A 17,292-nucleotide genomic window follows, 5' to 3' on the forward strand; every position below is an offset into this window, starting at 1 on the left:
CGAGTCATTAAGTTGCAAGTCAGGAGATGCAAATACTTGTCGCTAAACTAAGCAGTTTGTTGGGTTTTTTTTTTGGTTCACTTGTGAAGGAAAAAAGCTGTAAAGCACTTACTAGGGATTATCCTTGAGATTCTGTTGGGAGACTGAAAGAAAAATACTCTGTCTACTTTCACACTGTTTTCACAGGCAGGTTTCCTGCAACTCTGTTTAAAATAAAGAGAGCTGAGGACTCCTCAGCACTGCAGCAAGCTAGGATTACACATTGCTCCAAGGTGGATGAGCTGGACTACAAAGCAGTAACTCCTGTCATCCAGACAGATTTCTCATCCAAGTGAGAAGAACAGACATTTTTGTTGGGAAATAACAGGCTAGATCACTAAGTAGCTGGGTTACAGGTTTGAAAACACAGGGACAGCAAGCTTGCCACATATCAAAGGGTCCAAGATTTAATTACTGGATTTCATTCAAAAGCAGCACTTTGTTAGACCTGACACTACAAAGGGGGAACCAACTCAATTTCTGTGAAATATCACACTCCAACACCCAAACCCATATCCAAATCTATTTCAGGATGCTAATGTACAAACAGTCCTTTAATTTTCCAAAGCAGGGATGACAGGAGAGCACCTAAGACTGAAAGCAGATCCCGACTAGACACAGACATTCGGATCTCGCCAGGGCAGCTTTATACAGCACCAGTGCACTGCTCCTGCATTGTGAATCCCCTTAATGAAATTCAGTGTCACACTGTTGGCACAACTGCAGCTTGAGCTCTCCCCCGCCCCGTGTTTGCCAGCTAATTAATAGGCGATCACAACACAATCAGCAGGCGTGTGTTTACACTCACTCGTAAATCATCCTTTATGTTTCACTCTGCTGAACATTCCACTCATGCAATTCACAGCTTCCACATATGCGAGTATGATGGCACATATGCAATGTTTTAGAAACCAATAGCTGAGCTCGGGAGACCCTACAGGCAGCAGAAACATCACTTGGCAGTGCTGAGTTTATGGTCCAACTCATGATCCTAAAGGTCCTTTCCAGCCTAAATGATTGCAAGATTTTGCTTCCTTGTTGGAAGTACAATGACTGCTTCTGAAGGCTGCATCCATCAATCACACAAGCCATTGATTTTTAATGGGGTTTTTTGCTAGTAAAGAAACCCACGGAAAATGAGAAAAATGGAAGGGGAAAATGATGATGGACAGACAGCTGCAAATGCAAAGAAGAGTGTCTCTTCAACAGAGTGATGCTGGTGAAAAACTCTACAGAAACTGTTTGATGACAATCACTGAGATTTCCCTCCCAACCAGAACCAATCTCCTCTCTCTACCAGTTGTGCCACAGTCTTTTAAACATTCACGTCATGAATGCACACCTGCCAATTCTCACATCTCACAACTTTTACCTTTTACAGGTCATGTACTACACTTCCAGAGAAAAAGGGAGGCACAGGAAAGAATAATTGGATCATTAATTCCTTTGCATGTGAAGCATTTGGGATGCTGAGAATAATGGGGAGGAGAATACAGCAGAGAGAAAGCTAGCAGGGTCATGTTTTGAAGAAAAGGCACTTAAAACCCATGCTATGCTGTCAGGATCAGCAGGAATTTCAGAAAATCTCTTACACAGAGGTGTGGAAGGGCAAAAAAACAGCCAGATGCACTGAGTCTGCAGTATCTTTATCACACAGGGCTTTAGATCTAAGGGCAACTTAAGCTGACAATCACATGTTCCAGAGCTTGCCCACTAGATGAGACGCACCTGATCCAACAGTTTCATAGACTCATAGAATAATTCAGCTGGATGGAGACCTCCAGGAGGCCTCCAGCCCAACCACATGCTCAAAGCAGGTTCAATACAACTGCAGACAATACCGCTCATGGCTCTATCCAGCTGCATCTTCAAAATCTCCAAGACTGGAGATGGCACAACTTCCTGAGCAGCCTCTTCCAGAGAGTGACTTTCGTTATGAGAAAGAGGTTTTCTATATCCAAAAAGGACCTCTCATTTCAATTAACGTACATTTTTTCCAATCCTCCTACCACACAGCCACAATCAAGGGCCCGGATCCACCTTTTTGATTGTCTTCTCATAGGCACTGCCAGGTCCCCCAAAGCTGTCCTTTCTCCAGGCTGAACTAACTCTCTCAGCTGCTGGTTCATCTTCAGCTGTCTGCCTACTAAAATTCCCCTGGACCTTTCAACAGAGCTGCTACCCAGCCAAGCTGCCCCCAGCCTGGATTAGTGAAAAAGCCTCTCCCTTCCCAGAATCAGGACATCTGTCCTCATGGAATTTCAAACAGCTCCTGCTGTCAGGTCTTTCCAGCCTGCCCAGGTTCCTTGGGACAGCAGTCCAGTTCTGAGGCACATCAGCTGTCTCCTGAGTATGGGATCATCCACAATTTTGACAAAAGCAAGCCTCGTTGCCTCCTGTGCATCACTGATAAAATTGTTAAACACAGCAAGCCCCAGGAGAGATCTCTGTGGTACTCAACTTTTCACTCCAGGTAAACTGTGACCTATTAACCACACCCCTCTGAGTCTAGCCATGTAACCAGATTTTTACCCACCTAGGCTGCATGGTCCGAGCTTGGATAGAAAATACTGTGGGAGCCACTGCCAAACTCCCTTGATGAATTCACCCAAAATGACATCTACTCCTTTCTCTTCACCTACAAATTGTTATTTTATCATAGAGGACAATCAGTTTCAAGTATGTTCAACTCTTTTTAAATCCATGCTGAATGTCCCTAGTCACTGTCCTCTCCTTCATGTGTCCACGAGTTCCAAGAGGACCTACTCAGTGATCCAGCCAGAAACAAATTGAGGCTGATCATCCTGTAGGTCCCTAGTTTGTCCTTTTGGCCTTTGTTTTACAGATAGGTGTAAACTTTGCCTGTATCTGTGAAGACTAAGGCAAAGGAGAGTATCTCAGTCTTATCTAGATGCATCTGATCTTTTTTGCATATCCTCATGTAGGATGAGGTGGACCACAACACAAATCCTACTGACTATATCAGTCCAAGCCTAGATTTCCATTGATTACATTGGCACTTCAGGGTGACAACTGATACACAGATTCCTGCAGGGCAGACTTTACAGATACATTTATTCAGCTGGATGTTACCTAGCCTGCCTACAAAGATAACTCATCTAAAGTTTTACATGGTAAGCAGGTCTTTCTAGTTTTTACTGCTTGCTATATAAAATATTTCCTAATTCTGATGCAGTTGTGGTCTCCTTTGTTAATCTCCTGTTTCAAGATTCAGCTCCTGGAACATAGCCTAAGTTAAAAAGTTTGTTAGAAATTCCAAATATTCATCCATTTGCAATAGTGCAGTAAGAAATGCCAATAAAACAAAACATTTTGACTTTGCTGTTTGTAGTATCACTTCCCAGTTTCTACTCTTGAATTTCCCAATCTTTTCACTCTTTCTTAAAGAAAAGGCTACAAAAGTAGAGGTTACAATCAATGTCCTTCCTCTGAAAACATTCCATTACCACTGCATCTTTTATTAAGGTTTCCTACTGTGCACAAAAAGCTATTTTCACTGGGTTGTATAAATATTTGATGTAGCTCGATTGACAAAAATGTATTTTGATGTTCTTGCTTCTGATTTACAGGAGGTATATGGGAAAAGATTACTTACTTTACCATGACAGCTGTCTTGGCAGGCGACAATTTTCCTCCTGTTGTCTTTGAACTACAAATTCTCCTTATCGAGGAAAACTAACCTTTAGGCTGCTGTTGCTCTCAATGAGGAAAACTAGCTCTCTGTGGCTTTATGGGGCACGTGACCTGAATGTCTGCCTTTGCTGCATATTTGCATTCCTCCCCCCTTCTGAATCTTTTCACCTTCAGCACATACAGAGAAAATAATTCCATATGGATGATAAAAATCCCAGTACTTCTGTGGCTAAGGTGACAATAATCGGTCAAAGGCATTGCGGCTCATCTCTGTCGGAGACAGATGACAGAGACAATCAATCGGACCCTCTTAAAAACCTGACTACTTTCTTCTTCCAAGAAAGTCACATTTTGTTTCATTTGCTTTGTGTTTAAGTACTGTCAGTGTTTTCTGGCTGGTTTTTTGGCTGCCTTTTTCTAGGTTTGAAAGGCAGAAAATTCACAGACAGAATGGTACAACAAATACAAAAACGCTAGGCACTTAAAGAGCTGCAGTTCAAAACAACTGAAGATGAGCAGGCTTGTGATTACTCTGTTAAGACATCAAAATATAACCTTGAAGAGGTTTGACTCTTCCTGCCTTCTCACAGCGCTGATTGGAGACTGGCTGTTACAGGAAAGAAGACGACCCACCTGTTACTTCCTTTCCATTTGGTATTAATCTGCAGCTTGCTGCTACAGACTCCATTCTCACTACAAGAGGGCAAGGGTGAATTCCTACGGTCACTCTAGATCACTCGGCAGGATCAGTTTACACCTGGGACTACAGGCAGAATTATCAATTACATGAGCTGCAGGAAAAACACCAGCAAGTAACTGAGGTGCAAATTTAAATAAAAAACTATTATCTGCCGACATGAGAACAGTCAAGGACCAAGCAGGCTACTGTTTCCAACTTACCAGCAAAATCTGAATACATTTAATATATGGTGTAACTCTACATGGCTTATATATTGTGATCAGCAATTTTGTTATATTTCTGTTTATAATTATATGGTACAATAAGCAAAAAGAAACAATTGTTACCCGTGAACTTTAAAACTCCTTTAAAGACTAATTATTAAACTGTTAGCAGAAGGAAGAAACAGATTTATGACTACTGACAATCTGGAAATCTTCACTTCATTGGGTATTCCAAGGACAAGGGGGAAAAGAAGAAGATAATAACCCTGCTTTTAAGTCTAATAAGCAAAATAATGAATTCATACTTTAAGCCAAAAAGTAAATCAGCCCCCAGAACAAAGAAATGTGATATAGCCAATTAAAGAAAGTCTTCTGATACTACCTTAATTTGGAAGAGGATTAATCAGTGAATAAGACTAGATATGAAGAGCTGGACAGGCTGCCACAGAAGTCTAGAAAAAAGTGAGGAGCTGAGAAGCCCTCAGACCCCTACTTCTCCTCTTGTGCCTGCCCTGTGTTGTTTGATATTGACTGGCATATGAGCGACAAAGCTGTTCCATTTCTCTGCAGTATAGAAAAAACTTAGGATTTAAATGATAAAACATTTAACTGCAATTAATAGCAACTTAGAAAAATGTTCTTATAACAGCATAATACACTTTCAGAAACCTTGTTTCAGCTTTTTGATTTCAAAACTTGTTCCTCCTGTAACCCTGAAATGCTAATAAAAATGTTTATTAATTGTTCTTCTTCAATCACTAATCTAACTTAATCCTGAATCTGTCCACTTTTACATAATTTGCTGTGCTGACTGCATTGAAACTTTATTGCCAGTACTCAATCCTACTATATCTATGTCCACAGGCAGTTATCCAGCACTCCTCACTCTGGTATCCAAGTACATGAACCTCCCACAGGGCTCTGCTATGTAAATGAACTCTAAAAGTTTAAATAACGGAAAATGCTGTGTTTAAAACATTTTAGAGTGAACTGACAAGGAGATTTTATTAAAAAAACCCACTGAGTCTGATAACTGAGCCTGATAGAGCCAATTAGCTTTGCCTCTGTGCAATTTATATACATAAAGTAAATGACCATTTGTTTTTAAGAGAGTTAACTAGCAATTACAAGGCTTTCCAGGAAGCTGTGTGAAAGCATTCCACCAGCTGAACTTTAGACCTTCCCTTTTTTTGCTACTTGATTGTAAAATGAAAAATTAGGATTGCCTGTTAATTTCCTGATTGACTTTTACCAGAACTGAGTCATATTCCTGTTTTTTATCCTGGGTTCTGGAATTCAGACCAACAGTAAGAAGATGCTCTGGAAGCAGCTCCCCTGTAATTTTGATGTACAAATCAACTAATCTTAGTAGGAATGTGCAATCTCTGGGTTACCACAGTCCTTTTGAAAAATGCAAAACTAACCAAAATTAGGCGAATGATTCAGCCATAAGCACTTTAACCATGAAGTATACCAGCCACATAATTTTCCAATAAAATTAATCCAGCTGCAACATCAACATTTTTATGTCCAACTACTTCCCCTGAATTGCTCTCATGGCTTCTTGGTTATGAATCTATGCACCCAAGTTTTTCTCTGTACAACAGGCTTGCCTTCAAAGCCATGATGGCCACGAGTGTGGTACAGACTGGCAACAGTACTAAGCTGGACCCCCTGCCACTCTTCCACAACATGCAAAAATCTAGGATTTTTAATCTTCTTAAATTAAAACAGACCTTTATCCATCACTCACAGGTAAGATGAAACAAACACACAAGACAATTTAGTAAAACAGTGTGCCATCCAGGCAGAAAGGGTCTCTGTGAGAACAGGAATTAACTGATTTCTTGTTGGCCAGATAACACTCAAGTTGTTGTACCGGCCTGCAATCAGAGCCACATGCAGTGTCTGGCTGGACAGCAAAGTCACCCTTCTATTTAGGTCATCTGTTTTGCAATCTTATTAGTTTAATTCTTTCCACTTGGTACTGTTTATTAACTCTGTATATTTCTGCAATTACAAAATCATGTCTAGTATGTTTATAAAAATACAATACATAATCTGTTTTCCTTATTCAAATGCCAAAATATTTTCTGTACTTTCATTCCATTTCACAAAAAGGTTGATCTAATACAAATCTACCCCAAGTCTATATTAAAGCAGCTCCCAAATAACTTCTCTTCAAAGATAATGACCTCCATTAGAGGAGAAAGGAAAATAATCACAGCGTAATGCTTTCTGTAATTTCCATACCATTTACCATTCCAAGGCTGAAGATGGCGTTGACCAGTGAGCCTCCTTTCCTGAAGTGATCTGTCATGTGCTCCAGCCAGTTTGCTTCTAAGCTGTTGACAGTCTGCCCATTCCTGGAGATCCTCATAGGGATAGTCACTGTGTAATACTGGCTGCATTTTTGTGGAGTTTGGGGCTTGTTGAAGAGAGCGAAGATCTCTGCTTCTACCAAAGAGTAAAAAAATGGAATCATGCAACAACCATATCATAAAATTGCACCCAAAACAATGCAGAACCCACTGTTTGCTGTTGCCTAATCACATTATGCAACAGCAAACAATTCTTTGAGATGTGGTTATCTCAACACACTTCTGCAGTCCAACACAGCAGGACTTTCTCAAGACCCAATACAGTATTTTGCTTGCTTTTACAGTATTTCTTACTCACAATGGATTCACTGTTGATAATAAAACATTTAAAGACAGTAATACCTGAATACTGATGCAACATTCCTCCATGGGAATCATCAGTTCAAACATGGAATCTTACTGCAAATTTAGAAGGAACTGCATTCTGTAGATCACGGCCATTAAAGTATTAAATAACTCAGTTTTGATAACACAAAAGCATGGAAAAAGCCAATGGCAGTCTCATCTCAAGAAAATGCAATGAATCATTCATGTAGAGACTCTGGTAGCTGCTTTGTTGATTTACTCTGGATCTGAGCCAAGGTGAGACATTACCACAACAGCAAATGAATTTTAAAAATGGAATTGTGAAGGGTCTTAAAAATTAGCACATCTTCTAGACTCTTTTCCATGTCTCCTCCAGTATATTTTAGGAGCAGTTTTTACAGGAAAAAAGTCATTGCTGACAGCAAAGCTGAGCTTTCACAGTCCTAAACTGCAATCAACTTTAAAAGCAGATATCCTTCTCAGAAGGGTGTAGCCATAATTAAAATAACCAACAAAAAATTTTGGACATTATTTTACTTATTAATGGACATGGAAATAAATGGTAGAATTTTTACTGACTTCCAAATGCCAAACATTCTCCCCAAATATATTAATATGAAAGGTAAAGGCATTACATGAAATCCCTTCATTCAATAAGCTCCTCTTGTTTCCAAGCTATTAGGTTCTAACCTCAAGCAAAAGTAAAGAAAGTGATGTCAGAGAAATGTTAAGACTGCTCTCTAACAAACATCACTGAGCAAGAAGCAGTGTGTAAATTGAAAAAGATATCAGAAGGGAGATGCTCAAAAACAGGCTGGTAGCACTGGAAGAGAAGAGCTGGAAGCTCATAACCAACATGAAAAGAGACCTAATGATCTCAGACATTAACTATATTTTAAATAGAGTAGAAAGGAACAAACATTAATGTGAATCCTCTTGCTGTTCACCACTTGTTTAGAAAGAAGGAAATTATGATAGTCCTACCTCAGAAAAGCACACACAGAATGCTTCTCTCATCATTTTGATTCTGACCCCCAGAAGAGTCTTTTGTTGGAAAATGAGATCTTTCTGGTGCATACTGAGACACTGATATGAGAAACTGGACATGACCCAGCAATGTGTGCTCACAGCCCTGAAATCCAACCCTACCCTGAGCTGCATCCAGAGCAGAGTGGCAGCAGGGCCAGGGAGGGGATTCTACCCCTCTGCTCTGCTCTGCTCTGGTGAGACCCCACCTGGAGCACTCATCCAGCTCTGGGCTCCCAGCACAGGAAGAACATTTGCAATGGGTCCAGAGGAGGCCATGAAGATGATTAGAGGAATGAGGCACCTTTCCTATGAAGAAAGGCTGAGAATGTTTGGGCTGTTCAGTCTGGAAAGATCTCAGAGCAACATTCCAATACCTGAAGGGAGCCTACAAAAGAGCTGAAGAGAGACTTGTACCAGGCATGTAGTGATAGGACACGGGGTGATGGCTACAGACTGAAAGAAGGCAGGGTTAAATTAGATATTAGGGAGAAATTCTTCATGGTAAGGGTGGTGAGGCCCTGGAACAGATTGCTCAGGGAAGTTATGACTGCCCCACCCCTGGACAACCTGGTCTAGGGTATTGTCTAACCCAAATCACTACTGACAACAGTTTTCACCAGTGACCCCAGATCCTCAAGCATGGCCAAAGACACTCTTCAGTTTGGTTCTAAGTAACACAACACTTTTGGGCACACTATTGGAATATCTGTGCCTTGTTATCAGCCAAATATTATTCAACATTGTGTTGAAAAGCCTTTTAAAAACAGGGGAAGCAAATGAGCACTACAAAACATTCAGGAATCAAGTGAAGAAGCATAAAAGTAACACTTGAATAGTATAAAACCTAAAATAAAGAACATATTTAAGATCCCACAAATAGTAAGAAATTTTTTTTTTCCTGAAGTTTTTTGTAGGGGAGAAGCAATTCAAAAGTGGTAACTTCCCATGGAATACGTAGGGAAAAAAAACAATCACCTGATGCTTTCAATCTTCACACTCCCAAGGAAGGATGGAGAACTGGTGCCAAAAAACTGAAATACATTTTCCATGGGAGGAAAAGGGAGTGCTGTAATAACAAAAATTCATTCAGGAGTAATAAAGAAATCAGCAGTGTTGTACAGGATTTGGAAAAATTCTACTTTAGATGAGCTATCACATAAAACTGCCTTCTCAGACCTTCAGTCTTGGAAAGTATTTGCATAACAGCAATAAAAAAATGCATGAAAAATAAAGCTAAAAAGCACTCAAAGAAAGATAACTGAGGAAACTAAAATACATTTTTGACATAAACCCTCTTTTCTGGCAAAACAGCAGCAATCTTGGGGTGTTACAGACAAAAGTTGGGAAGACTGGAGGTGATCAGCTTCACATTATGCAGAAATATTAAGAACATGATTACTTGTAGCAAAAAATTTTCAGTGTTCAATAAGGAGAAGAATAGCACCAAACTTGCTAAGTTAACTCTCTCAAAGATAGCATATAAAAAAGAGAGAACTGATCTGGCTAGACTTGCAGATAACTAATTTTTAACTATAAAACGAAGAGAGGTTTTATGTGTAAAATAAAGTGTTGGGACAACCCCCCTCTAAGGCTGTAGAAGAGAAGAGATTGCTCAAACAACAGCTAAGCTTTGACCCTATCTGGGTGTCCCCTTGCCCAACAAAAACTGAAGAAATTATGTTGGAAGTTACTAGAGTGTGATCCAAACTGGATCCAAAAGCTAACTACACCAAACTGCAACGGAAACTAGACAATAATCCAAGGAGTACAATGCAAAGTCATTCTGGTCCTATACAGGCAATTCCAAAGGGGTAGGATTGTTTGACTGAATCTATGAGAAGTCCAGAGAATAGGGATAAATAAAAGTCAAGGACAGACCCAGCTTTAGAAATTCCACTTACATCCCCCTTGCATAGATTTGTAGCCTGTAAAGAAATTAAGGAAAGCAGTAAGAGAAATGAGAGTAAACATGGTTTTCTTGGATTTAAACAAACATAGAAAAGCATTTTGAGGCTTAAATTGGAAATGGAGCAAGAATATTTTTCCTTTTAGTTTTCTAAATTACTCTGGTCTACATCCTATTTTGAACTACAGTTCCTGCTACGTAAGTAACCTTTGAGCAACACCTTAAGGAGTGTATTTTAGATATCAGCAGAGACTTGTGGTCTTTGATGGCATAAAATAATATTTAAAAAGTGGAAATCCCACCTGAGGAAAAACTTGTGAAGGAAATGAAAGAAATAAAACTAGTATATGGGTAAAATAAAATAAAATTTTAAAAAAGGGTAACTGGAAGCCAAATTATGATGAGCCTCATTACAAAAATTTTATTATGAATTAGCGAAGATGAGTCATTAACAAAAATAACTGTTGTTTTCCAGTTATTACAATTCTGACTGAAGCACTAACCCCCACACTGAATGTAGGATACTAGGAGACTTCAGAGGCCAGATCACATGTATTCATGCTGCTCCTGAGGTGGTTTAATTCCAGCTATCTGTTCACCTGCTACAAAGGGACTAACTGTGATGTCTTTGTGAATTATTCCTTCTATGGCTGCAAAAGCTTGTCAGGCAGATTAACAGGGCTTTTTATTCAAACACACAAAAAGGAGACAAAGATCAAGAGCTCTCAGGGTATGGCAACAAATACAAAAATGAACCAATTCAGCTGAACAGCAGACAAAAATAAGTCTTCACAATCAGGCATACATATGGGCCACAACAAAGCTGCACCTGCCTATATCATCTCTTCCTTTGCCATCTGACTCCCACTCAGTTGTTGTGAACTGAGTAACCATGCTGAAATCAGGTTAAGTGGCTCATTTGGGGCATCTTTTCTTCACTACCTCAGTGGCAATGTCCCCCCTGCATCCCCACCCCCCAAAGGAGCTGGGAACGTAATTGAGGCAATTTTAACTTGGCTTTTATGTACAAGAGGTCACTGCAGTACTTACTGCCAGTAAGTGGTTTTAAACATCGTGCTGGTGTTTCATTCTCTGCAAGTCCATTCGTCTTGTCTGCTGCTTCTCTCACACTCAGGTTCTCATGCTGAGACTGCTCTTCACTTCCCTTCACAGATTTGGAATTCAGCTCTTCCGTAGCCTGTCCTTCACCTCTGCAGCCCTCTCTGGATGTGGCACACTGGTCAGCACTTTGCTCACTCTGAGTTGGAGTACTGCATCCATCAGTGCTGTCTATTTTCTCGCCATCCGGTGAAGCATGATCCTCGGGGTAATTTGAAACGTTTTTATTATCTCTTGATTGCACAGAGTTGTTACTGGCAGGCGTCAGGGAGGCGCTGACAAGGCAGTTCTTTTGGGAATGGTACTGAGGTATAATTCCAACAAATTTCAAGCCTTGACTTGCAGCATCTTGAATCTACAAGTTGAAGAAGATTAGATTTTTAACCGTCAAGCTGTCTTAGCTAAATAGAAACACAGAAAATAACACCCTTTAAGGCAACCAGCATGTCATTTTGCTACTTTTGTCCACTACCACTAGAAATTGTCATGTTGCATTTATATAAAAAGGTACATTTTAAAGAAGCAGGATGAAAAGTTGCCCAAACCATCTGATATAATGTGAAGGGAGGGGGGAAGAAAAAAGAGAAAATACCCACATATTTCTTCACAAGAGACAAATCTAATTTATAATAAAATACTAGAAGTGGTATTTCTTACCAAAATATTTTTGTATTGATCATAAGAAATCAGAGAAATTATTACATCTTCTGCTTTATTAGGTGTGTGATTATGACATTTATGCAAGGAAAAGCTTATTAATTCTATAACAACAGTTGTTGTTTGTCCTATTTTGGATTGAGACACAAATGGCAAACTTTCACATAACGAGCGCATAAAAGCAAAGCTATTTTAATACAGCACTTTGGGGAAGATGCAGAACTCAGAATAGAAAAAGGCATTGTGACATGAGCTAAGAAGAAAAAAAAAGGAAAATAAAAGGCTCTATCATTAATCCTTTAAATTTCAGGTAAAGAAGGAAAATTAAGGAATCAGATCACAAAAGATCCTAAGGAAAAAAAGCATTGGACTAGTAGTAAGGACAATCAGCTAAAGGCAGCATTAGCTAACAAAGGTTTGAGATGAAGCAGAAATAGAAATCTCTTTCAGGCAGATTCTGCACTATGGAGTCATCAGCCTCACACTCCTCAAACCCAGGAGAAGTGTGAGTGCGAGACAGATTTCTGTGAAAACATATGAGTGTCTACTGCTTCATTTATCAAAATCATTCACCAAAATGAAAAGGCTTCCATTTAATGTATACTCTTCACATAATGTAAAGTCTAAATACACATCAATCTTTCAGAAATAAATGCCTCGAGAATGGAGAAATAATTTCGTCTGCATAACACAATTCCAAAGAGGTAAAGTGTCTAAATTCTTTGCCTATGCTCAAGTTAGCATGAACTGAGGAAAAACAGTTCAGTGGGACTTTTTTCAGTAGCAAGTGAAAAGGAAGAAATTTATATCTTTTTCAAATTTAAGAGGAAGCTCAGTTCTGCATCTTTTTTTTTTTTTATGAATCATTTACTTCCTGGTAACATGTTGCTGCTCTGAACACACAAACCTGCAGAGGATGCCTAATCAACAAGAACTTCCTCTTTCAAACCAATATTGCATTTTCCATGTTAAATTAACTCCTCATTTCATGATCACAGGAATTTAAACAGAGGCCTTCAGGAAACAAGGCAATGGTCTTCACAGGTGTTTAGCCTGGGAAACATGGGATGCTGACTTAAGTAAAGCTCATTTCTAAACAGGACAATAAAAATACCATTAGCAGTATCCTGGCCAAAAGGGCATCTGTCTACAAAGAAAGTTAGCTTTTACTTTGCTCAGGAAGGTTTAACTGAGTATCAGTGACAGATGCATGTATAATGTGCTCAATGGTCCAGACTCTCCATTGTAACTTGATTAATACTTTTTTATATAGTTAGTGATAGAGTTACACATTCATTTAATCTCTTATCACTCATGTACAGACACAACACTACATTTGTTTAGTAGGTTGCAGGGCAGCTAATTATAGAAATCTAACTAATATGCAACTGTTAGAGAGTTTGAGGACAGTACATATGTGGTAATATTACTGCTCCTGGTCAAAAGTCTGCTTGTCAATCTACATCAGACTCCCACGCTGTGATAGGGAGGAGAAGGAACAGCTTTCACAGATACTGTAGCAATGTTTTTACAGCTTACTCAAAAAAATTTTTATTGTTCCAAGGAGTACCTGAAGCTGAGGTGTTTCTTTTGAGGCTCTTGTTCTCAAAATAGAACCATGAGAAACTGAAAACCAAATTGCAGTCTTACCTGTATTGGTCAAACAGCTTTACAGGGAAGTTGGAAAAAAGACTTTGTATCTTCAAGGCCCTTTCCCAACAAAGTTAATACTGTAATTAATTACTGTTAATACTGTAATACTGTACAATACAGAACACAAAATCTTATTTAAATATATCTTTCAAAATTTCCCAATGACATATGGCAGAACCAAGCATCTCATTATTCTCAAGAAAGCAAATGTAGCAGGAAATGCTACATCAAAAGTGTGATGCAAACTGCAGAACAGGAAAGTGATGTATCAGCAGACACAGCCTCTCCTTTCAACTTCTCACAAAACCATGAAGAAGCTGCTTTCATCAGAAAGTGTAAAGGCTGAACACATTCAAACTACACAGGCAATTTGTTTTTCAAAATCCTGCTGAGAGCTTAAATATTAAGAAATTTTAGTTGCCTTCACATCCAAACTGAATCATGCCATCCAATAGAATCACATTTTCTGTTTCCTGTATTTCAAAGATTGAATATATGAATTAAAAAAAAAAAATAAAAGAAAAGAAAAAAAGAAAAACTATCCAACTGACCAAAGAAACAAACAAAAGAGCCCCACAAAACCAAATCCACACCTCAGTAACTGGAGAGGCTGTGCCCAGGAGATACACTGGACAGAAGGAGTGTTTCTGTAAGCCACCTGCAGGTTTTGGGCCCCCCTGCAGCATCCTGTGCTGGAGCACACAGACAGTTATGTCTGTCACAGCCTTCTGGGAAAACATCTCAGCAGATGCAGCGCTGGGAATCAGAAAGAAGGCAAAGAATGGGAGAAAGAAGGGGTAAAGCTGAACGGGAAGAACGTGATGCTAGTTGGACAGGGTCACTCAAGACATATTCCAGATCAGATAAATAACTTAATTACTTGTCTTTATGTGCCAGTGTAGAGCACTAACAAAGGTCTGCATTACATTGTATGGTATGACTAAATGAAAGGAAAAAACATAAAAACAACAACATCTCTACCACTTTTCAGATCAGACAAAAATCTAGATTTAAAATGCCCTTATGCTAGGAGATCAATACTAACGTCAACTATTTTATGACAATTTTTATACCTCGAATATACTATATACTTGCCCTTTACATCTTGGGAAATTTTGAAAAGGGAAATTCCAACAAATTTAAAAAAAAAAATTCTTTGCTTCTTTCCCCAGATGGGAACAGAAACATTTTCATTGCCTCATAAAGCGCTGCTTGGATGATATTAACCACAAACACAAGACCAGATCTCCATCACAAAGGACGTTATTGTTCAACCACAGAAGCAGAACTTAACTCATTTATTTCAATCTGGATAAACCCTCAAGAGGGTACATCCAAATTCATTTGCAACTGGCTTGCAACAAATTGGATTTATGGCCCTTTAAAAATAGAATCTGCTTAAAGAAGGGGTGAAATTTCATGTGTACAGAGGGCCAAGGCAGTTCAACAATTTAATGTCATCCCTATAATTTGCTTGATTAGAAACCTGGCATTTTCCCCAAGGGGAAAAAAATGACAGATTTAGCCTTCGCTGTCTGAGAAATAAATATCAAATTTCCCACGAACTTTAGAAGGAATAGGAACAAGCACCGTGTCCAACCCTGATGTCACTACCTTAATTGAATTTTAGCTGGGGCACTTGTGTTAACATTCTTAACATTTGGGAAGTGTTATTGTTTATTTCAGAAGTGCCTGACCGCTATTTTTATACTGCATTTGGAAGAAAAGGAGCCATCAGCAGCACAAAGCAGTGTCACTAAACATTACGTTGATGTAGCAATTTATGTCCCATCTTTTTAAATATTTCTGGTTCTCTTGAAGGTTCCCTACCCTAATTAGAAAATGGATGACAGTCTAAATTAAAGATCTGTAAAACTACACCTGGCAACAGCATGGCTGAATGATAAAATCCTCTTTTTTGGAAAGTACCTGTTTTACTCTGTAGCTCTCAGTCAGAGTCATGTGAGAACCCACGTTCAAAAGCTATTTTGAACAGTCACATACAGGTTCTCTTTTCAAATCTATTCTGAGTAAAAACACTTGTCAATTCCATTGTACAGCCCATAAAATGTTTCTGTGTTTCTTGCTCCATTGTCAGCTCCATAATAATCTCCTATTGACAGTGAGCATGATGGTACTCTTATAAATATGGAAACTCAAGGATATAGATCCCATGCTGAACAGAATCATACACTTTTGTCAGCTTCAGCAATTGCTTACAAGGAGATGCTGATAACATCCCTGTGGGACACCACACAGAAAATCAAACACTTCCAGCAAGCTCAGGGTAGTATTCCACCAAAATCAATAACAATGTGAAACAACACACAGCAATTTAATAATGAGGATCTCTCCCAGACAAGAATTTCAAACAAATTATTTAGTAAGTGTTAGGAATTTCCCTTAACTCTTTAAGGGAAAATATCCAAGAGCTAGATATTTTTGAGATGTGTTCAGAGAAAAAGCAGTTTTACTAATGTCATCAAGGCACTTGAGTTTACAGCAGTCCAAAATGGTCTCAAGGCTTACACTTTCTGAAGACCTGGAAAAAAACACCTTCAAGACTTAGGCATTGAACATTTCATTAGTAGGTTTGCTAGATGGTTTATTATATAACAAGGTACTGAAAGAATTTCATAGAAACCCAGAAACAATTTATGAAGAACACACATATCAAAAATGCTCTTAGAGAAAGGTCATTTTCCAGGAGCAAGGAACTGATTTTCTGATGGTCAGATTCATTTAGTAAGCTCTGCTGTGAACTTTGGAAGACTGCTACTTAATCCTACTGATGGCCAAACATATGGCCTTGGAAACAATAGCTGGTTAATTTTGCTCAGAGCTGTCTATTTAAACCAAGTGTGAACTGTCTTAGTCAGTAAAAGAAAGGTCCTGTCTGTTTAGTTGTTGTTTTTAAAAGAACAATGTTAAAGGCATTAGGTGTCATAATATGCACCTGAAACCAGATCAGTTCATTTCTCTACCTTGTGCTTAGGATTCAAGCAAATCTCCTTTGGAAACAGACAGCAGCAGAGATCTTCATGCAAAAAACCACAATCTTGTGGTTTGAGGACAATGCTACGTACTGCATGCCAGGAGATGGAACTGGGAAAGTATGCTCAAGACTACAGCCTTCCAAATCTGTCCTCCTTCATTAATATTCAGTAAAATATGTTTCATCATAAACACTGCACATCCCCCTTCCAGTTTGCTCATTTATAGAAACAGATGTTTAAAATTAAGACAGGCTTTTAGTCTGCCCCTTACATTTTCCGTAGGTCTCACACGCTCCTTCCTTAGAAGACAGGAACAGCCATCAAGAGTTTACTGCTTATTTTAAAACCAACTAAGCTTAGCTAAGGCTCTAAAGGAGGATTTAGCTCTTTCTATATGACTCAGAACTTTTGAAACTTTGGTACTTTTGTATCTCTAGTAACACATTACAAAAAAAAAAAAAAAATTCTGCTAATCAAATAGCAAAGTATCAACTGCTCATAGTTTTCCTACCCTATTACTCAGGACTGCTTCACTGCTTGCACATTTCCAAACCATGCAACCTTTCTGACTAGAATGCTCCTTTGTTTAAGCCTGTACTTCCCATGCATTTTTAACCTTTTCCAGTTTAGATGTTCACCAAATTTTGTT

The 17,292-nt window shown here is 38.9% G+C and overlaps 1 protein-coding gene across 2 annotated transcripts in view; it reads right to left on the minus strand.

Annotated features, from left to right (window-relative positions):
* RFTN1 (raftlin, lipid raft linker 1) overlaps positions 1-17,292 on the minus strand; it is a 95,457-nt gene that overhangs the window by 20,038 nt on the left and 58,127 nt on the right. For both annotated transcript variants that reach the window (XM_058040195.1, XM_058040187.1), the window contains exons 5-6: positions 11,269-11,692; positions 6,850-7,053 (exon numbers count right to left, since the gene is read on the minus strand). In XM_058040195.1, the coding sequence (XP_057896178.1) occupies positions 6,850-7,053; positions 11,269-11,692 (628 nt within the window). The remainder of the gene's footprint in view (positions 1-6,849; positions 7,054-11,268; positions 11,693-17,292) is intronic.

Source organism: Melospiza georgiana, chromosome 1 (genome assembly GCF_028018845.1).
Source record: "Melospiza georgiana isolate bMelGeo1 chromosome 1, bMelGeo1.pri, whole genome shotgun sequence".
NCBI lineage: Eukaryota > Metazoa > Chordata > Aves > Passeriformes > Passerellidae > Melospiza > Melospiza georgiana.